This window comes from Bombus impatiens, unplaced genomic scaffold (assembly GCF_000188095.3).
Source record: "Bombus impatiens unplaced genomic scaffold, BIMP_2.2 scf_0485, whole genome shotgun sequence".
NCBI classification, from domain to species: Eukaryota; Metazoa; Arthropoda; class Insecta; order Hymenoptera; family Apidae; genus Bombus; species Bombus impatiens.
This window is the reverse complement of record NT_176904.1, coordinates 3,425-26,782: the sequence shown is the minus strand read 5'-3', so window position 1 is coordinate 26,782 and position 23,358 is coordinate 3,425. Positions and strand designations below refer to the sequence as shown.

Below are 23,358 nucleotides of genomic sequence, written 5' to 3'. Positions count from 1 at the left end.
AAAGTACAGTCACTTAATCATGGATAAAAGAAAATTAAAATTTAGAGGCGGCTTACATAAAAATTTAATAGGAAGTCCAACATCTTCAAGAAGTGACATATCTCAAACTAAATCTTTAATTGAACAGTTGCCAAGAAATAATAGTACGTTATTAGCCGGAAAGGTCTTCTCAACTCAAAGTAAGCTCATTGATGAAATATTTCGAAATTAAAGAAAATTATTAAATAAAATATTTACAGGTCAAAACAAATTGTCAGATGAGGATATTTTTTCAAGTAAATCACGTAAGGTAGAAGTAGGAAATAGAGAATCATTATCACGTAAACGCAAATTGTCAAGTCTTACTTCGTCAAATTGTGACAGTGACGATGATTTAGGTTTCCCTTTGGCAGAATCTACAGTTTTAAAGAAAAAACGAGATGATTCTGACACTATATCAGATAAATGTGAAAATAGTCATCTCAGAAGTTCATCAAATTTATCAATAATTACAGAGAAAGGTGTTAATGCGATTTCTATTACAAAGTGTAAATTTCTTGAATTTTTACATGACTCAGGCATTAAGATAAATCCAGTTGTTCCACATGTACTTTGTAAGTACATCGATTACCTAGAGCTTCAATTATATGATGGATATTAGTTGTATATAAATTTTAAAGTATATTTGATAGTATAGTACATAGCATATTTAAAAGTATATTCGATTAATGTTATAATATAAATACAGTGTATTCATTAAATTATTATAGGTAAAGATGTCATAATGGTGCAAAGGAAAATGAAAGAATTACTAAATACAAAAAAATATAAAAAAGATGAGTTAATTACCCTAATGGAAAAATATTTTGAAAATGAAGAAAATTTAAAAAATGCTTTAAGCGATATGGAATTACTTATTGATGGTGAAGTGTCAAATGTGTTACATAGTTCTTCTCTTATAAGGATTCTGTTACAAGTTTCTGAACTATATCCAGAAATATATAGCAGTCTTTTGTCTAAACTCAATGAAGCTATACTTATAGCGTATGTTTTCTATTGTTATAATAGTTTCTTATAGTTTCCCACAATTTTTGAACATATTTTTATAATTCTTTTAAACATATTTTTTTAGTGATTCCATTGAATCAGTATCTTGGGCTCTTCCATTATTGCAACAGTTTCGCTTCTTGGATGTTGTAATTAATTCTGATGCTTTGGTCAACAATTTAGAACAACTTCTAGAATCATGTCCTTTATGGTTTCAGAGTGAATTAATTATGCTTTTACCTGACATTGTATCTGACAAACAACATCAAGCTGTTGCTGAAATTTTGAATAAAATTTTAGAAGATAATTCTGAATTAATAAATTTAATATTATATTGTATGGGCAACTTAAATCTTGGAAAGGAATATTTGGATGAATACAAGGAAAAAACATTAAATTTGTTGAAAACAAATGTTAAAGTAAACGCAATATCAGCTATTACAAAGTATGTTTTATTAGTTAGAAAGTACAATATGGAAATACAATTACATGTATAATTTTTATCTATTTTCTCATTCTTCTACAGATTTGTTTTAGAAGATTGTACAAATACAGAAATTTTTGAAAAGACATTAAAGGTATTACGCAATATTGATATACAACCTCTTGTTGGAGAAAAGATTGAAGAATGTTATCAAAGTCAATTAAATATTGTGAATACATTAAAAATGAGTATGCTTCTTTCAAAAAATATAGTAAATGCAACTATAACAGTTATAAAAGATATTACTAAAGATCCAAAACCATTAGATATCATTCTTTTGCTTCTTATATCTTTAACAACAGAAGTGAAGAGAAAAATTATTGAAGCTATATTTAAACAACATATACGATCTGGGTTTTATAGAACGAGCTTATTAAATTTATTATATAGTGATTATAAACAAGTTCGTACAACATAATACAATGTTAAGATATTGTCTTTGTTAAAACTTTAATGTAATTGAGATATTTTTTTATAGGTTGTGCAAGAACTGCAACCTATTGCTTTACAAATATCTAGCAATTTATTAAAAACAGATGAACGTGTATTTATTGATTTTTCTATTGATTGGTTGCGTTTACAATTTAAATGTCACAAAGAGGATGCGTTCAAACAACGAGAGATTCTAGAAAGAATTATATTCCTTATGGGTGATTGCAATCAAACAGTTAAAAATAGTCTGGCGTTTCTGTGCAAAATGGTGGAAAAAGAAGAAGACAGACAATGTCTAACGCCACATTGCAATCATCTTCGTATTTTACTTGAGAAAATGGATAACTTGAATTTAAAAGAAGTTGGTACATTAAATGACTTATTGCAACATTTATGTACAAGCTCTAATGTTATAGCTGATTCTCTACGTGATGACTTATTCATACTACTGCAAAAGCAATTATCTAATTTTAAACCATTGTATGTATTAACATCACGAAAAACAACGTGAAAAAAATTACCAATTCTGAAATCTGTTGTCAAAGTACGATTCCGAAACTCGCTTTTTCGAGTTCCTTAATTTTGAAATAAATTTCGATTGATCTTATGATTTCAGAGTTTTAGAGTTTAAAGCAGATTCTTTCAATGTCTTTTGTATAACTAATCTTATGATCTTAAAAAGAAATAAAATAGGTACAATAGTCCCAGAATCATGAGTTACAAAATTTTAGTTTTGTGATTATCTGCATATAATCCTATGGCTTTGGTTGAACTATCTTATCTTAATATGTAGTCCGCACTTGTTGCTACGTTCTCCAAATGACTCATAGTGTATCCCATTTTACTTTTATAATAATTGTTTCTCCAATCTGGTGTACGTTATTATTATTACATAATGAATTTGCATTTATTTCCTTGTTTCTAATTCTTTCATCAAATATTGAATAAGGCTTCTAATATCTCTAGAATCAATGAATACATAATTTACAAAAATTTTGCTTTGACACTAAGTTCCAAATTGGTTATTCTTTTCCTAAAATATTCTAAGTAATGTCCAGAATGCTTTTAGTGAGAAGAAAAACATTATTTTCTGATACTGATTTTATTTTTAAATGATTATATTTTAGCACAAAATGTAAAGGTGTTTTAGGAGCAGTGATGGCAATAAAACATTTAATGCAAAAGACAGAGAAGTCTGATGCAGCGTATAATTTATTTGGTAAGCACCATGAACTACCATTACTAAAGTTTACATCTAAGTCATAAAGATACTAAGACTTTTTAATTTTATAGAGACAGTATTAAATAATGTGAAGAAATGCTCACGATCACAAGCTCTGTTTTATGATCAATTAACTTGTATCATTTTACAAACTCAAAATATTAATACAAAATTTATAAAAAGACTCACAGATTATATTGAAGAAGAATTTGTTATTACAAATATGATTGATAAGTCAAGTTATAGGTATATAATATTTTATAATCTTTAATATAATATTCATTTATCTTATAATCTTGTGTATATTTAGAGGAAATTTAATTCCTAAATTTGGATTGAATAAGGCTGAAGATGAGCCAGAAAATTGCATTTTAACTTTTGAAGACAAAAAATATGGCGCAATTGTACCAATTTCTTTCAAACTTCTCAGAACTTGTTGTATTAAACTTAGTGAAAATGAAAATCTAGATGCTATAGATTCTCTTTTAGGATGTGCAATATTAATGCCAAAAGATTTTGATATAGCAGAAAATTCAGTAATCGATTTAATAATATGTTGCATTAATTGGTAAGTTAAAAATTAAATAAGTAAATAGAAATATAGTATTAATTTTAAATAAAGGTACTACAAAAGTTTTATTTTTTTGTAGGTTTCGTGAAGTGATTAGTGGTTTTATTACACAAAAAGATTCTTTGTTACAGAAGCAAGTATTACAACGATTAGACAATTTGATAGATTTACAAAGTGAATTGAGCACATTGTTCTCTTTGTGTGACACAAAATATCAACCACCTCCATGTTATTTTCATCAGTTTCCTCTACCGCCATTTGTAAGAATAGATAAAAAAGTTGGAAGAAAAGGAAAAAAAGAGAAAAAGAAGTTCAAAGAAAAATCTGTTAGTATAAACGAAATTAAAGACTGGGAATTGGGTTCTTTAATATGTTCTAAAAATCCAACATATTTTAGAAAATTCGATGCATCGGTATATATATTTTAATATTAAATAATTAGTATTGGCAAAAAGCACTTTTTTTATTTATGTTTATATACATTAAATATTATTTACATTTGTCTTATACTTATTTTTATAATTAGCATAATATTTCGTAGATAGTACATCTATTAGATATAAAAATGGACATGGATGCAACTCAATCTGTGAGATGCAGTATATCTATAAAACAAGTATGTTTTATTGTTAAAGAACTCCTAGGAATCTTTGAACATGACAGTAATGAGAAATTTATAAAGGACTTAATTAAATTATTACCAAAAATTTGTGCAAAATTACGAGATATTGTAGACGTTTTGAGAGAAGAAAATGAAGCTCAAAGCAGAGAAGCTGTCCGATTATTGTTATGTCTTCTCACAAAAATTTTTAATTGGAAAGGATTTGAAAGTGTTACTTATAATATATTATTACGAGGTATGACATTTATATATAGTATATTTATACATAATAATCATATTGTAATTTATAACATATTTTAATAATTTGTACATACTTGTTTAGAGGGTTTACGAATTTTGGCAAGTCAAGTTGATGAAAGCAATATTACATTAAGATCATGCAAAGAACTTGTTACAGAATGTTGTAAATATTTTGAGTCTTTATCCGATATTATTACACAAATATCATTATCAATTTCATTAATCAATATGTGTCAATCATTAATGAAACATTCTGAATCTTATACTAAGGAAAATAAAGAAAAGTATGGTGAGGAATATTATGTATAATATGTATGCATAATATATATTGCATATTATGCAATTCATAACTTATTAAATATTAATTTTATATCTAAAACATATTTAATCTTTATAGTGTTCAGAATAACCATTGATGCTATCATTTTTAGCAAAAATGGCATTTGGATTTTTATGCCTTCAGTGGCCGGAAGACAATCATTCCAGTACTCAATATAAATCAACTGTAATTGAATTGTTAAATAGTTGGATTAATAATGAATTGCTACCATTACAAACAGTAACTTCAATTTTGGATTGGTTACCAGATGAAACTTCAGAATTGGAGAAGCCACAGGATAGACTAAGTAGAATGCCTTCCATATCGAGAAGTAGCTTTCATTTTTTATTTAAAAAAATGTTCGATGGTTTAATTAATGGTATAAAAACAGCGTTGCAAATAGCTGATAGGTACGTATCATGTACTTAATAAAAATTGTTTTACATGAAATGAATATTTTATAAGTTTACATGTTTTTTATCAGAGATCCTAAAAGAATAGGTGTATGGTATGAAGTTGCGAGAAACGTGCAAAAGTTAGTTCAAATATGTAAAACATTAACAACAAAAAATAATTTATTGATATTCCTAAAATATATGCCTATATTATTGAAATCTTTTTTAAACCTTGGAATGCCAGTTCTAGAACATAATTTAAAATATCAAACAGAAGAAGTAACAAAAATATTGAAGATGATGCAAGGTATAAATTTTAAATTATCCAATAAATAGAATAAAGTAACAAATAGCTAAAAAGATATTAATAGTAAAAAAGTAATACAAATTATACATAAAATTTGTTTTAGGAGGCACACGATATTTACATACAATATGTTGTGATAGTGCAGAAAAGAAAGATCTCACATTATCAAAATATATTCCTGCAGCAAAGTCTATATTAGAAAGATTAATATATAGTGTAAAGGGAATGTTAGTTCTTAACAATAGCCCTACTGCTTTTTGGATGGGTAATCTTGTTAACAAAAACTTAGAAGGTCAAGAAATTTTTTCTCAGGTTTGTATTTTTTGAAATATATACTCTTTTAATGTATCATATTTTAATTGTATTTTATATACTTACTGATATTTCTAGAATTTATCATCAGAAGAAAGCTCTGTACCAAATTCTAACATAGCTGATGATACAACTAACGTATCGTCAGATATATTAGAAAGCGATTCGAGTGATGACCTTGTTGATGAAAATGATGTGCCATAATATTTTTTATACAGAAGATTTAAAAAAATAACTCTACTAAACCTAAATAGCATAAAACAACATATTTTTATAATAACAAATTTATATTATAATACTTCTTTGTGTACTTTGTACATGTACTTTTATACACGTCCAAAGAATTGTGTATTTACATTTAACATTATATCAAATGTTATAAACTAATAATATAATTATTAATTAAGTAAAATATTAACTATATAAATATCGTTTACAATTATTTTTATTATCACTGTCAATTTCTACGTATTAATTTGTTACTAAATATTTGACGTTTCCATGTTAAATTTGGCATAAGTGTTTCTTCAACGAATGTTAGTTCATTGTTTCCATTAACCAACAAAATAGAATGAGTTCGTGTACAATATCCATCAGTTGATACAAAGATTGAGCTGAGTTCCTTATATCTTTTTGAACAACGTTTTTGCAATTCAGGATCTGGCAAATATCTGGAAATTAAAAGAATAATGTGTTAATAACAACATAAACTATAATTGTTTAAAAAATTATGCATACCTTTCTTTTGATTTCAAAAATTTCAGAAGTTCCTCAATCAGAGTCATTTGTCTTGACACCTTAATATCCTTAACAATATTTTTGAAAATTTCTTTTCCTGCTTCAACTTTTTTATATGGAATATCAAGACCACTATTACCAAAACCTAAGATATTGTCTTGACTTGAATTAGGTCCTGTTGAATTATGAGAACTGCTCAGATACTTAACATCTGCATTCCTAAATGAATTAAAATATATATTAAAATTTTAATTAATTTATATATTAATTAAAGAAAATGTATATTATTAAAATATATATATAAATTTATATAAATATATATATTTTTAAGTATATAATATATTTTATATATTAAGTGTATATATATATATATATTATACTTTGATTATTAAGATTTTTTGATTATAAAAATATTATAAATTTATTCACATACTGTAAATCTATTAAAACCAAAATAAAAGGATTATATATTTGATTTTCATTATTCGTCTTATATAATTTGTCTAAATATGAAACTGCAGAATCATTTGATGTAACAAAATTAGGCACTAAAAATCCTCGTCCTTGTTTTGGTATATCAGTTAAACTTGCTTCATCAGATAAATTTAAAACAACACCAGCTTTTCCTGTTAATGACATAGCTAGCCAAGTCCCACCTTCTTTTCCAGGCTCCATATCAGTACCTAATAAAATATAAATTATAATGATTTCTAATTTGGAATTAATTATTCAATAATATATTAAGATAAACATTTTGTACAATATATACATATATATTACTATATATATGTATAAATTTAGCATGTAATTAATTTCAAATGTACATTACTATATATATAAATTTAGCATGTAATTAATTTCAAATGTACATAGCTTTAACTTACCTCCTAAACATAATGGGTGGTGTTCCCAATAATGAGCTGGTGATGCTGGACGTTTAAAATCTTCATCTCGGTTTGAAACCAAAATCAATCGATATGACTCAGAATCAGCATCAGGATTACGATAAATAAATAAAATACACATAGTTGTAACAAATTACTTAAATACTACAGAGCAATATCTGCTTATATTACAGACCTTTGTTTTATACCCCTTTTATTGTATGTCATTGATAAGATTAAACACTTTTTAATCATAAATTAAGATAACGTTCTGTTCATTGATAACTGAAGATAAACTAGTAAGACATCAACATACATTTACATGAAGCATGTAAATTGAAATTACATTTTACAATCTATAAATGTAATTTTTTGAAATAAAAGGTAAAATTATGAAAAAGGTAAAATAATGCTCATAATTTTAATTATATTTATATACAGTTTTGCCTCTAAATAAATAACACACTCGGGTCCGATTAATTGCTTATTAAGAGTCAAATATGCTATTCTGCTTGATTTTGTTCTTGAAAACGAGCGAGAGGCTTGACATAGCGGCAAATCAGGAAGTGATTGGCCAAGTAACATATAAGACGTCAGGATCGCTAATGCTAAAGTGAGAAAGCATTACATATATTGTATTCATCTTTTACTAAACGCTGTCATTGTTCATTAGACCACAAAAATTTATGGCTCCTCGCTTTCACAAACCTATTACTCCTTCACCGATCTCTCATTCTGTCGACAAGTTCAAATAAAGAAGAGGGGATAGCGGATTACTTATTTCGAGTCAGAAACCACTTGCTTATTTCGAAGAAAAATTATACTATGTAATAATAATTTCTGCACTTCAAAAGCCTGTATGTCTATTTCATAACATCGATAAAACCGACAAATCTTTATTATATTAATATTACCTATCAGTAACTCTAAATAAAATATTTTATTATATAACTACATAGGTTTTATTGATCACCATTTATGTTACTTTGCATTTTGTTTCTTAATAGTTACTATAGTATATAAATAAAAACAATCAAATAAATAATACAATTTATTTTATATTATATTATATTTTTAAAAAGAATTTTAGATTCAGATCCGTTAACAGTAATAATAATTAATGTTACTCATTTTTTGAGCGAAAAAAAAGTAAATATGTCTTATGTAGAACATGGACCTCGAATTTTTTTAGCTAGTAAAAATAACTCAGGAACACCTTTGATGTATGGCGATTATGTTTTACCGAAGAAACGTTTAGAAGGTCGATTAAAATTACATGATTCTTGTTCAGATATCAGAGCATGGAGTCCAAATTCTCTAGAAAATTCACGTTACTTTCGTGAACTTAATGAACATGACTCATCAGTACGTATTCAATTAAACAAAATATTCATATCAAAGAAAAACATTCTCACTATGTATCTTCTTGCAGATGGGAAAAATAATACCATTTAACGTAATTATTGATAATATTATTCAACTCAATCCGAAAGCACAAAATGAACTTCAGATAGTTAAAAAAGAACTTAAAAAATATAAAACTCTTAAACTTACCACTAAACAAGAAGAACAGTTACAAAATTTAGTGAGTTTTTAAACAATTTACTTTGTATATTAATCTCCTATATAATAACTTAAAATTAAAGTTAAAAGTAACTTAATAATGTCATATTATTTTTAGGATAATATTTCAAAAATAAAAGAATTACCACAGAAAAACAATTATACAACTGGAGTTCTAAAAGGTGCATTTTTCAATATCAGTAAATCAGGTCCTATAATTCAGTCAAATTTGTTATCAATCCATACACCTTGTAAAAGAAATTCACAGTCTAACACAAGAAATGTATCAGCTATAACAAACCAATATAATCAATTATATTCTTATTCTTTAACTATGTTTGATCCATCTTTGAAAAATTATAATTTAATACCATCATGTAGGTCTACTGTAAGATCACTTCCTTCTGCAGGTAAAATGATACAAAAAGGTATTTAAAAATTTTTTATATTCTAAATTCTCATTTGTATCTTAATTTTGTAGATTACAATAAAGAGACATCATCTTGGATAGAATATATTGATGTAGCTGTACAAGTAGTATCATTATATCATAATCAATCTATTAGTACTATAATTAAAATTATTTAAATAAATGTAATATTTACTTACAGGTAAACACAGAAACACATGATATAGAAATACAAATTGACGATGAAGTTGATAAATATCTAAACAAAATTATAACAATATCTGTATGAAAATAATTGTGCTTTTTGTCATTTAAACAATATATTTTTATATAAATATTATTCTATCTAGGCAATGTCACAAACATCATTCACATCAAAATTCAGTAATGAAGATAACAGTGCAGATCTAGACAAAAATAGTTCACAAACAAATAATCACAAGGAACAAAGTTTTGAATGTGATGCTTCTTGCAGTAATAGTTCACAAGATATTGAAAGTCTAACTGAGTCTGACACTGAAATGGAAACAGAATCTGATTTTGATCTACATAATAGCGTTCATAAAGGGATTATCATCCAGAAAGATTCTGAAATTATAGTTTTGAAAAATGAACTCTGTGTATGATATATTAACTTAATAATTTATATAGTTATATTATAATTTATACAATTGTATTTAATTTCTAGGTAAGAGATGCTGAGTTAGAAGAATTACATGATATGAATAAACATTTGGAAGTTTTATTAAAAGAAAAAGAAAGTTGCATATACACTCAACAAGGAAATCTCAAAGCAAGTATATAAAATACAATTTTGTAGAATAATACTAAAGTATGTCGTATGACAAAATTGAAGTCTATTAATACCTAATAATAGTAGTAGTTCATTTTCAGTCTCCTGGTCAAAAGGAATTTGGTTCAGAATTATTTTCTCTATTTCTTTGTGTTCTCACTTATTCATTTATACACACATCCACTCACTCAGACACACAATTTTATTTTACTCTTATTTTACTATCACATATTTACTTTCTATCATCTATTTAATTATTAATTATTATTATATGTCTATTTTCTGTTATCTATTGCACAAATCTTTACTTACATATCTCTTCACTCTTTTCTTTTTTTCTTTCCCAATTTCCTCACTAAGTTGACAACCCTATCTTTTCCTCTTTTGTTGGCTATCTCTCCTATACCAAACCTGCTTTGTAATTCCACTCTTTTTTCATGTGCTCTAAATTTCCATAATTGTCCCCACAAAGGTTACATTTCTTTCTTTCACTCTCTTACCAATAGATATTCCACCTCTCCATCCGCATTTCACTAGTGCCAGTAATAATACTTGATAATAATTATGCAGATGTTACATGAAAAATTATATAAATTGGATCATGAACGTAATTGCGAAGTAGAGGATCTGAAAAAGAAGGTAATATGTTTATATATTATTTTATATATTATCTTTATATTATTCCACTTTGAAAATTCTATCTCCTTTTCTTTTTCTAGCTCTATAGTTATAAATATTTAATGGAACAACTCAAACAAGATTTAAATGAGAAATGTGAAAGTTGTTATTTATATTCTGAAGAAATTGAAAAGCTTCAGTTGTATGTCAAAGAAACAACAACATTACGTTTAGAAAAAGAGTTACTCTTAGTTAGTTATCACACATATCTAATATCAAGGATTAATTTTCAAATAAAAAATTATATATTCTTACTGTATTGCAGAAAAAGATACAAGAAATGGAACAACTAGTAGAAAAAGCAGAAAAATATAATATAACACTAAATCAATTAAAGAATGTCTTAGAAGAAAGAGACGAACTTAAAAAACAAAATTATGAACAGAATTGTATATTAACAAATCAAGAAGAAAAGCTAAATCAACTGTTAAAAGTGATCAAAGAACTGTCTATTCCATATAATGAACAAGTACACTATTTTTATTATATTTATTAAACGCTTTATTCACACATAATTATATACATTTACACGATTATGAATAATTATAATGTCAATTACGTTAGATGGAGACAAAGAATATGTTAGAAGTTTTAAAAACTGAAATTCAGGATAAAGATATTAAAATTGCTCAACATAAAGAGGAATTGGTTTCTATGAAACAAGAAATTAGTGATTTTTTCAATAAGTTAAAATATGTCCTAAATAATTTGGAAGAGCTTAATGGCGTTTGTGAAGAAATTTGTAATTGTTCAAAATGTAGCTTGGATATTGGTGAAGAAGCAAATAATATACTGTATAATATAAACATCATTATAGCAAGATTTCAAAGTTATAAAACAGAAAGTCAAAATCTCTTACAACAAATTGGAGATCTAAAGCATTATATAGAAAATGATAAACTAGAAACCTTCTTTGATCAAAATTTAAAATATATGATTTGTGAAAAACTCTCTTGTGACTCTGAAGTGGATTCAAAAAATACAAGTAATGCTGTTATTTAAAACATACATAATAATATATAGTGCATTATATACTTATATATATATGAGCCACCCATCACACATTTTCTATATTATACGTGAAATCAATATTATATGATTTATATAATATCATAATAATATTATATATATATATTTATATAATATATAATATATGCAATACATATGTAATATATAATATATTATGTATAATTATACATACGTATATATATGTAAATATTTTGTATATGTAGTTGAAGACAGTGTAGTTGCATTCAATGTAAAGCAAGATATGACTAATTCAAATGAAATAGAATTTGACGATATTTCTAACGCAGTTAATAATAAAAATTTATTAAGTGAAATAGCAAATAATTTAGATTCTTGTGGACTTCAAAAGGTAATACATTTCATTGGTCCAATCTTTTACTTAAAAAAAATAACAACATATTATAATATTTTAATTTTATTTTATTTAACATTATAATTTTATTTTAATGCCATATTATAATTTGTTGAAAACAAATAACAACATTTAATAGGAATATCACAATTATACCATTAAATTAAGTAGAAAAGATGTCATAGATAATATAGAAAAGGAAATCATTGAATATTTTACACATTTTTTAATTAAGTTACGTTCTCTTACACAAAAGTTACAAATATATGTAGAAATCGAACGTCCTGTCATGATTCAACAAACTTATTATTTTTATAAAATTATGAAAGATACACAATCAGCTATCAATGTTTCTCAAGGTAATTTAAACTTTTGGTTTGCGTTTTTACACCTGTATATGTATATGTATATCAGCATATTAATTTTTTTTGCTAGATATAACTTTGAAGAAACAACTAATTTCTGAATTATATAATCAGCATAAAAAAGAAAATAAGAAATATGATTCTTGTATTAAACAGCTTCCTAATGATCTATTACACATACAAAATAAGATAAATGAATTTATTGAAAACATTTTGTATCAGTTATTAAATGAAATATTACATACAGAGGAAACATATTTATATGATGAAAAAATTAATAAAGCGATCGAAATACATTTGAAATCTTGTATCAATAAAATAAATACAGCTTTACAAGGTAATTTTTAAATGTTTAAATTGCATTGTATTATAATTTCAGTTATATTTTATGTATAAAATTATATATTTGTAGTATTCTAATTATTTACTAATAGCAGTATTTCTAAATAATTAATTCCTTCCTCGATTATAATAAATATTAACTATATATGCAGTATTGCTTTTTTACACGAAAAATTATGTTAAGGTGCCGGAGATCAACACATACAGATAACTGGAACAATAGAAGAACAACAGAACGAATTAAAAAGAAAAAATTTAGAAATAGCTCAATTGAAAGAAGTAGTGCAACAGCAAAGAGGAGAAGGTATTGGCTTAAATGAAGAAAATATAAAAATTAAAGAACAGTTATCAAAAATAACTACGGCACTTAATAAAAAGGACGATCATGTATTGAAGTTAGAACAACAACTTGAGATACTTAAAAGTGATTTATTTATATATGATAAAGATTGTAATGCATTAAAAAAAGAAAACAAGAATTTAGAAAATATAACAAATAGATTATCAGAAGAATGTTGTGAAAGTAAGAAACAATTAATAATAAAAACTAAACAAATTAAAAATTTATCAGAGCAAGTTCGTGAACTTCTTGAAACTAAAAACCTAAAGACTACTTTAGAAAATAAAATTAAAGAAATAGAGAAAAGGTAATGCTTCTATTTGTTTTATAAAAGAAAAAATATTTTTTATAATATTAACTATTATTTTATATTATCTTTTAATCATTAACATCTTTTGCAGATTGAGTGATTTACAATTTGAAAATCACGAATTAGAAAAGAATATTATTCAATCCAATATGATCATTTCTACAAAAGAAGAAGCTATAACTACCTTGAAAAATAAAATTGATGCAAGTAATAATATTTTGTCACAAAAAATTGGTAAATACAAAAATGCAATGGAACAAAAACATCATGAAATCATAAAATTGGAAGATGAAAATATTTTATTAAATGAAAAACTGAAAGATGTTGAACATAAACTTATAGAAATGAATTTAATAATTGTATCCCTAACTGAACAAAATGATAAAATTAATATCATATATACAATGCAAGAGGATCTTACAAAATTGGACAAATATGAAAAAAAATTAAAGGTTGAACTCAGTAATCTAAGAACACAACTTATAAATGATCAAAATAGTAACAAAAAACTTGATAATAGCTTAGACATATATCTACATGAAAATGAAATATTAGAAAAAAATGTGGAATATTGGAAAAATGAAAACTCTGAATTATTAATTAGACTACATAATGAAGTAATGGAAGAAAATCTAAAAAGCAAATTGTATACTCTTTCCAATCAAATATATGAAAGACTATTAAGTCTTCAAAATCTATCTAATTTAGAAAAAGATTCATCGAATAGTAAATTTATTAAAAAATTACATGATCAGTACATAGTTAGTAGTTTTTGAGATATGTTTTATTTCTTATTAACTATGTATTAATATATCTATTTTATTTTTAGATTCATCAAGATGAAATAATAGAGTTAACTGTAAATAATAGAATAAAAAATTTCAAACTAGAATATAAAGATCAAAAACGAGAAGTAAAAGAAACTGAAATAGAAAAAATCGATGTACAATTGTCGAATAACATAAATATAAAAGATGTGCCTGAAAATAATTGTATAACATTTGAACGATCCAATTCTCCAAATAATTTATTGATGAGGTATAAGATAGAACATATGAAAAGTGAACATAATGAAAACCAAAATGAAATAATGAATAGAGATGGTGAAATAAAACATCCTAAAGAAATTATTAAACATTTAGTACAAGAAAATGCTGAGCTTCGTGCTATCCTTAAAGTAGCTATTACTTAATATTATTATAGCAAGTATATTATTTCTATTACTACATTATGCTCAACTGTTTTATATTAGATGATACTTTTACTTTAATACTTTTACAATGTTACATAGTCTCAGATGGAAGAATATCAAGACAAAATAATGTTAATGAAAAAAAACTATGACAGTAGTTTAAATGCAGTTTGTGAAAGGCACAAAGCAAACGTTGAAATTTTGCAAAAACAATTTGAAGATGACATGAAGAGTGAAAAAATGTTTGACTCAGAAAATTGGTTATTAGTATGTAACTGCACATTCATGTAATGAAACATTTAATTGAGGATAATTACATGCTTTTAGTCATTGAATATGAAAGAATTAATGGGACTACATGAACAGATAACTGTAATTATAAACAACAGCTCTGATGTGATTCATATGGAAAACGAAAATAAATGTTTATATGATAATGCTCAAGAGGAATTTTATGCAACACTAAATGAAGTGGAGAAAAAATTCCAAATTCTACCCACAAATGTACATGAAGAAGGTAATACAAATAATATTTAAAATAAATAATAAATAATACAACTCCATTGATATATTCATTTAAAGAATCAATGTACAAAAGAATAATATCATCAATTTCGAAAGAAAGAAATTCACACATACAAAATCAATGGCAATTTATGCCATTTTTGGGTGATGCTCAAAAGTATCAAACTTTACAAACACAAGATTATAAATCAAATTTGGGACATAACTTTGGGTAAATTGTTAAATATATCACCCTGCATTAAATATCATTAAACTGTACCATAAAAATTATGTTATAGGTACCACAATGGTGAAGAAAAATCTCCAGAATTAGAAAACAAATCTAAGAAAGACAAACAAATTGAAAAAGATTTCACTGTATATTTATTTAAATTTGTGTTTTTCTTTTTAGTTATATTTATTTTATTCTAATACAAACTTTTATTTTCAGTTTGATCAACAAAGATGGAATTTTATTAATCAGTGTAGTGCATACCATAAATTGAGTAATATATATGAATATACTACATTTCCTACGAATTAATATTATTGACGTCTTTTAAGATAAATTTCTTTAATTTAAAAAAAAAATATTCGTTCTTTTACTTAAATAATAAATTTGTAAAGATTTTTTGTAAGATGTTTATTCTGAACTTTAACATTGTAATGACTTCCTTACTGTAATTTATTATCTTATAAATTACGTAATTAATGATATACATTTAAGCTGAACACATAACAAACATATAAACACATATAAAACTAAACGTTTAATATTCAAATGAGAAGTAATTGCAATAAATTTTTATAAAAAATATAAAGTCTCATTATTTGTAATAAAAATTTGGTTTATATAGAACAAATGATTTAAAAAGTACATTGTATCTTTTTAGAAACAAATATATTTTTTAATTTGAAATTAAACTATATGTAAAGAATATTTAAATACTGCAATAAAGATTTATTCTTTGAAGGACATGTTACAAACATATAAAAACAATAAAAATATACATTTAATATAATATTATTAAACTTACATATTTTTCTAATATTTATTAACATACAGATATTAAAAAATTTATATTGCTACTCATATTTTACATTTTGCAACTTCTATATTTTTCTTTGTTATACAAAAGTTACTTCGGATTTCGAATTAATACGTAATAAATTAACGATTTTATCACAATTTGTTACAAAGTCAAAGGCACTGTTATATGTCAAAATTTCGTTTTCTAGTTCTTTAAGTTTTGTTATACCATTTTTATGAATTTTTAAGTTTTTCTTTTTATATCTAACTGCTGTGATCATTTTATCTAAAGTATAATGCAGCCATAAAATATTTGTATAGGGTTCAAATGCTTGCCAATTGTTCCTAAAATAATGTGAAAACAATAAATACGCAATTTAATAAGTGAATAATGAAAATTAATATATGGAAATTAATATACTTAAAAACTTACTTAACTCTATCCCTCATCAAACGATATATTTCAAATTGATATTCGCCCTGAGCTGTAAACAGTGTAGGATCTGATGCGAGGTCATTAAATACACTACATCCTTGATATTTGACTCTTGAAAGGGTGAAATCTATAATAGACACCTAAAGGCAGAAATTCAAATATGTTTTTCAATTTAAATTAAAAATAGAAATCTCACACTTAGCTAGAATTGAAAATTGTCTTTTGTGTATACCTTCACACCTTTACTAACTAGTTCAATGTTTTTTTGCCCAATCTTATAATGTACATAATTTTCATTTGCCGATGATATTAATATATTTCCCCAATGTAAGTCTCTGTGTTCAAATTCAATAGCCTTTTCTGCAACTGCTAATGCTAATGCAGCCTATTAAAAAACATTAAATATAACTATTCAGGTTGATGAGAAATTAAATGTAAGTTGACTTGCTGGTTTAATTATCATATGAGATTAGTTGTATGTATTTAAAAATGAAAGAAAGTCACAATAATTCGTATATGACAATGAAACTTAGAAATGAATGTTAATATACTTAAAATTCTTATAATATTAGACACATTATAATAATAACCTGTATGAACAAAATATGAGCTTCCTCTGCAGTATTAAATACAAACGCTTCTAAATCTTGACCTCCATGTCCAAGTTCGAGAACAATGTATAATTGATCATCATTAAACATTGATGGACAATCATTATCAGAATGTTTCTCTTCATCATAAATATTCCACAATTCTATAAGTCTTTCTGGATATTTTCCTTTTATACATTTAATATCTTTTACTTCTACAAATCCATCAGTATTGTACCTGGTGTTGAATCTTAAATTGTGTAATTCCCTAAAATTATTTTTATTAAAAGATTAGTATCATAATGGATTTTAATATTCATTATAACTAACAAATTGTAATTATAATTACATTGCAATTACAATTTCTGATAATATCTCATGAAATTTCTTTTGTGGTTCTCCATTTACACAATCACTACCTTCTATAGGAATAATCTTTATAACAGATTTTTTATTTTCTTGCTCATAAAGAAAAACTTCACCATATACACCTTCTCCAATTTTTCGACAGTGTTCCAGGTACCTAACAAATTATTATATTACTATTCTCTAACAATTTCATTATATATACATATACTTACGAATCAGAAAAGTATGTTGTAAATGGTATATAATCTTTTTGTGAACATCTTTGTAAAATAACTTCTCTAGCTGTTGAAACTACATGTTCTTCAGTAACTTGGATATCACTGTCATTATTTTGAATGTTACATATAGAAGATTTTTGAGGATCTGTATACAGATATATGAATATAATGATAAAAACATTATTAAAAATTAAATTTAATGATATGACTTACTATTTAATAATGTAAATCTCTGACTCTTAACAGGAACAATACCATAGACTTCAAGAAATGATGCATCTTCAATAGATTTCACTGTTTTATGAATTGGAACTACACGAACTGATATCCTTTTTGAAACACGTGTGAGATTGGTGGAATCACAAGTTTTACCTTTGTTATTAATCAATTCATATTCTGATTTATTAATTACCTCATTGGTTGTTCGTAATTTTGTATTACTATCATTCTTTTTTATGCAGCTTTGTATAATTCCTACATATATGAAAAATTGAATTAATATCATTATAATATATATTTAGAAAATTGTTATTTATATTACACTTTTAAGACCTACCCATTTACAACATATTTACAAAATAATGTATATTTTGTCTATTTTTTAAATAGAAAAGCATTTTTAGAATGAAAACTTATTTTAAAGTAAGGAATACTTAAAAAATAAAAAATATATAAAAAGTATAAAATATGAAATGAACCATGTATATTATATCATAAAAAACATAAAATATTAATATTTCAGGTTAATGAATTTTACAGTAATATTTTGTTTTGTCAAATAAAGACACAACATTCAAATGTTTGCATGATCATATATGTATTATATTAAATTTTCTCTGTTAACATTACAACAAAATCAATATAATGTATAATCTATTAAATCAAAAAGTTTTAGTTAAAAAATGTATGAAAAATGTCTTTTTAATCATTGCATAATTACCTTGTGTTTGCATATTTAAAATATCCTGAACACTATATCTCCATTTTTTACCTTTGCCAACAGATAATTTATCCAGATTAAATTCAGTTTGTAAATTGTGCAAAATTGACAAAGATCTTGCCCAAGATTTGCCTGGTTTTAAATAAACAGGTTCTCCAACTACTCTATGAGCATTATTAGTATATTCCTCCGTTATATTTTCTAAAACTGATAATTCCTTTCGTGATATCATTTCTCTTTCAGTGTTTGTCTTTTCTAAATGTATCTGTTTTTTCTTCAGTTCTGTACTATTATCACAATCTTCTGCAATACTAACTAAATCAAGATCCCATTTAGTATATTTTTTTCTTTTTGTAACTCTAATGGAATCTTGCAATTGTTTCAAAACTACATGAGATTCACCACATTTTCTACTACTGTCTACAGAAGAATGGTTTATACTTAATACACTGTCTCTGCTTGACAGAATTTTTCCATCTACATTTGCTATATCATTGTTTTTATCATCAGATGATGAATCTGATTTCGTCAATTTAATTGGCACTGAAGTTGCAGGTAATTCTTCTTGTGACTTATTGAATGTTACTTTTTTATCAGTACTTATATTTGCAGTAGATGTTTTATTTAATTTAACAAAATTAGAGTGCCTCTCATTATTTAATACAGTACTTTTTTCATTTATCACTAAATTATTAATAGATATTTTTACTATATCATTTACTCCAATATCATTGCCTAATGGAGTTTGAATACTTCCATTGGTATCATCAAATAAAGAACGTGACATATTTGCATCATTAGAGAATCTTAAGATATGTTTATCTATTTTAACATTTGAAGTTTTATATTCTTCTGTTAATATTGATTTATTTGGTATATTATTTTTTTCAATTCTATTTCTTGGAACATTTTGAACCGAATCTCTTTTTGTTAAAAATTCTTTCTGATCACAATTCTCGCTATAACTAAGTTTAATCAATGAATCTACATCTTTATTATCTATATTTTCAAATTGATCGAAATTATACTTACTAAAATTAGATGTGTTTGTTAAATAACTAGATGACTTATGTTCATCTTTATATTTTTTTATTATATTTGTTCCTTTATACAAATCATCACTTATTAGTTTAGATTTTAATAAAATTTCATTATTTTCATTAAATGAGATGTTGCTTGACAATATTGTGGAATCCTTCAATTTTTCAAAATATTTAAGTGGAATTGGTGATAAAGATATTAAATGAGCATTTGATCTAACAGGTCTACCATTAGGTGTACTACTGAATACATTTTCGTATTTTTTTCTAAAATCAAGTGGTGCTATGTATGGATTTGTTCCTAATCGTTCTAGTCTAATAGTACAATGTTTTATTTTTGCTTCATCATGTTTTAAATTATCAATACTGATTCCACTAATTGAATGTTGGTCTAATAATTGATCATTTCCTTTTAGTAAATTATTTTCTATTGTATCTAACTTACTATTCCATTTTGATACAGCAGATCTGTCTAAATTAATAAAACATGGTTTTATCTCCACATTGTTACAAGATTTATCACTTTGTATATTACAAGCTTTATCGCTGTTTTTTACAAAATATTTTTTATTATAATTTTTTTTAGATTGTTTGATATATGAATATTTAAATGTCATTTTATTCGTTTTTATTTTATTCGTCATTTTATTTCTCGTTTTACGTAATTTATATTTTTTATAAGATAAGTCTTCTTGTACCTATTCAATAATATATGGATATTTATTACTAATACTTTTAATATCTGTATATATTAACTTATAATGTAATTTTAATGTAAATTCAACATTATGTAGATATACTTTATAATATCAAACCTACTTTAGATTCTCCATTATTTTTGAACTCAGATACATTTTTCTTAGACATTGTTTTCTTTGTAATATGCACTTTTATCTTTCTGTGTTTTTTAGAAACTGGTTTTGTGTTAAAACTTAATGTTTTATGCAATGAAGATTGGTGATTGTTTATTTCAGATTTACTATCTGAACTAGTTAGTAGTAATGTATCATTATGTGCCTTTGGCATAGGTGGTGGAATTCTATTAAACAAACAATTCTATTAATAATTGTAATATAATAAAGCAATAATAAAATTTCGTACCTTGCATTTTTAATTAGTCTATCAAATGTTGTCTCAAAAGGATCATTATACATAGAATCATTATCAACATCTTTCTCTTTAATTATATCTGAATTATCATTTAATAAAACATGATTTCTGCTCTTCATAATATCTAAAGACGAAATAACCATTTTTGGTACTGGAACTACAGCTCCTTTACATTTTTTTCTTTCATAGGTTCGAATACATTTGTTGACTCGTTGATTCATTTTGAACACCTTTTTATAATTTATTTATTTCTACGTAAAATCAGTTCCTCTTCTTTTCGTTTAAAAAGCACAGAAATTTCACATTTCCATAATAAAAATATATCAGATGATATTACCTACTAAACAATATCATATATTCCGGAAGATTTAACATCCCAAAATCAAAGTAAATAAAATAGTAAAGTGAAATGAAAACCAAATCTTTTTACGGTTTTATTATAGTACAGAAAGCGCGTTTTTTAAAATTAAAGATGGTGTATCAATGTTACGCCACTAATAGAGAAGAAACAAGAGTGCTCACGCTTATGATTCTGCTTGTTTCCGGACTAGTGCTACACCATGCGGTCAAGTGCTGAGATTAAATAAAGCTAGCATGGGCAAGAACCTATAAAATTAGAGATCTGCCCTGTTTGGTTGCAGTTTAGCATATACAAGAACCTATGTATTTAAGCTTAAAGTTAGGGATCTGCCCTGTTTAGTTGCACACTAGCATTGACAAGAATCTATCGACAAAATCGTGCAATAGTGAAACTAATTGTATGTTGCCTAAAAAAGAGAAATTGATTGTTTATTATATCTCCTTTAGAGAAACGATAATGATTCAGTGGAATTTAGATTTAACATTAATCCTCAGTACTTGGCATGTCAATTGTACTAGCGTGAATATTTTTTCATCGTCGCATGGAACCACATATTCTTTTTTCTTAGTACATACGATGGTGTTTGTTGAGACGGCCTTGCATATGTCACGTAAACTTAAGGGTTGGTTGATGAAATAAAATAGCTGAGTCGTAACACAACTATTGTCTTTATTTCACAGCACAGGTTTACACTGATCGGAGAGATGTTCACTATTCTATAGTTTTGTCTATTTCTGTTCAGGTGTTCTCGTCTCATTACGGAGGAAAGCTCGGTGTGGGTGTGCCCCCGCGCGAAAAAAGAAGTCGAAGATATAGAATAAAAATTTTTTTTTTTTAATTTTTCCATCGAGACAACGACCTACAGTGAGATCCGTTATAACGAGGCGTGACAAAGTGCACGCGTACCGAGCGAAAATTCAAAGTCGATTTTCTCGAAAACAAAGCCTCAAACGCAAAAATTTTTATTCTATATTTTCGACTTCCTTTTTCGCGTAGAATCACCCCCCTTCCTCTTGTACCACCAGTTACCAACCACCCCGTATATCACACTACATTCTCACTCCCTTTCCTCTTGTACCACCAGTTACCAACCACCCTGTATATCACACTACATTGTGTTATTAATTATTAAATTAAATTATTAAAGTTAAAGTATATGCGTCATATCTTTAAGAAAAATTATAATTTAATTATCAAAAACTTCGTTCCAATGTGCTTGCATAGAGAACAGCATTATCCGCCACAAATTGCAGTGTTGTATCGTTTACGTGTAATTCGCGTCAAACTCTGCCGTGCAGAGAAACAGCGTCGCACAAAATTCAACCTTACCTAAGAGGTTAATGTAATAGATGTAGTATCGTGGAAAGCAGAGCCTGTGTTGGCACTCGATAGCAAATGCCACCATTCGACACTAACTAGTGTCGGACGACGGTAGCCCAGTGGTTAGCGCCTTAGGTTGCGAACCTTCGGAACCCAGGTTTGAATCCCGGAGACCGATTTTTCTTCCACGACACAAGAAATGAGAAGAAGAGCGGCTGTACCCAGCAGCGACATTTACAGCGCTAAGCGCCGAAAGAACTGCCTCGCTCCCAGCGATCACATCACAAAACCGATTCAGCTTGCTAGAATCAGAACCACATCCACAGTCACAGCCGGGACCGGCAAACTACCCAACATCAAATTCAACGCTAGAGCAAATAAAACAAAAAAAACCAAATACCTACGTGGCAAAATGGGAAAACACAGTCCCACCACATCGCCAAAGCAATCAACACCGCAGGCGCGACAGGCCTCATCGTACAACCTTGGAGGACCATCACCACCAGCAACACCAC

At 26.0% G+C, this 23,358-nt stretch overlaps 5 protein-coding genes across 9 annotated transcripts; 3 read left to right on the top strand and 2 right to left on the bottom strand.

Annotated features, from left to right (window-relative positions):
• The first annotated feature begins 19 nt into the window (after positions 1-19).
• Positions 20-6,519, top strand: LOC100747456 (Fanconi anemia group D2 protein homolog). Its single transcript, XM_003490910.3, has 16 exons — positions 20-179; positions 240-593; positions 750-1,023; positions 1,112-1,471; positions 1,553-1,913; positions 1,989-2,422; positions 3,070-3,161; positions 3,236-3,410; positions 3,475-3,732; positions 3,815-4,148; positions 4,277-4,592; positions 4,680-4,886; positions 5,029-5,326; positions 5,401-5,618; positions 5,722-5,930; positions 6,009-6,519. The coding sequence occupies exons 1-16, from the start codon at positions 20-22 to the stop codon at positions 6,132-6,134; spliced, it is 4,176 nt and encodes a 1,391-aa protein (XP_003490958.1). The 3' UTR covers positions 6,135-6,519.
• Positions 6,205-8,263, bottom strand: LOC100747335 (transport and Golgi organization 2 homolog). Its single transcript, XM_003490909.4, has 4 exons — positions 7,553-8,263; positions 7,102-7,351; positions 6,669-6,887; positions 6,205-6,601 (listed from the first exon to the last, which is right to left on the bottom strand). Exons 1-4 carry the CDS (start codon positions 7,692-7,694, stop codon positions 6,388-6,390), a joined length of 825 nt encoding a protein of 274 aa, XP_003490957.1. The 5' UTR covers positions 7,695-8,263; the 3' UTR covers positions 6,205-6,387.
• Positions 8,264-8,490: 227 nt separating this feature from the next.
• On the top strand, positions 8,491-12,083 carry LOC100748171 (spindle pole body component 110). Its single transcript, XM_024368850.2, has 11 exons — positions 8,491-8,917; positions 8,985-9,137; positions 9,234-9,525; positions 9,597-9,649; positions 9,727-9,807; positions 9,875-10,144; positions 10,213-10,317; positions 10,888-10,956; positions 11,037-11,186; positions 11,261-11,464; positions 11,560-12,083. Exons 1-11 carry the CDS (start codon positions 8,708-8,710, stop codon positions 11,995-11,997), a joined length of 2,025 nt encoding a protein of 674 aa, XP_024224618.1. The 5' UTR covers positions 8,491-8,707; the 3' UTR covers positions 11,998-12,083.
• Positions 12,084-12,164: 81 nt separating this feature from the next.
• On the top strand, positions 12,165-16,088 carry LOC105680978 (spindle pole body component 110). Of its 5 annotated transcripts, XM_033321713.1 has the most exons (12): positions 12,165-12,373; positions 12,516-12,735; positions 12,812-13,078; positions 13,268-13,730; positions 13,825-14,494; positions 14,563-14,910; positions 15,025-15,192; positions 15,253-15,297; positions 15,373-15,442; positions 15,508-15,661; positions 15,729-15,807; positions 15,881-16,088. In XM_033321713.1, exons 1-12 carry the CDS (start codon positions 12,179-12,181, stop codon positions 15,971-15,973), a joined length of 2,772 nt encoding a protein of 923 aa, XP_033177604.1. In that variant the 5' UTR covers positions 12,165-12,178; the 3' UTR covers positions 15,974-16,088. The 5 variants fall into 5 exon arrangements, with proteins under 5 accessions (XP_033177604.1, XP_033177607.1, XP_033177605.1 ...); XM_012387718.3 differs by having other exon boundaries at positions 12,179-12,373; positions 15,253-15,442; XM_033321716.1 differs by lacking the exons at positions 15,508-15,661; positions 15,729-15,807.
• Positions 16,089-16,378: 290 nt separating this feature from the next.
• LOC100748052 lies at positions 16,379-22,146 on the bottom strand. The gene is made up of 10 exons (XM_033321712.1): positions 21,154-22,146; positions 20,872-21,091; positions 19,013-20,750; positions 18,286-18,546; positions 18,067-18,217; positions 17,835-18,008; positions 17,486-17,753; positions 17,128-17,280; positions 16,893-17,035; positions 16,379-16,804 (listed from the first exon to the last, which is right to left on the bottom strand). Exons 1-10 carry the CDS (start codon positions 21,381-21,383, stop codon positions 16,558-16,560), a joined length of 3,585 nt encoding a protein of 1,194 aa, XP_033177603.1. The 5' UTR covers positions 21,384-22,146; the 3' UTR covers positions 16,379-16,557.
• Between the last annotated feature and the right edge of the window lie 1,212 nt (positions 22,147-23,358).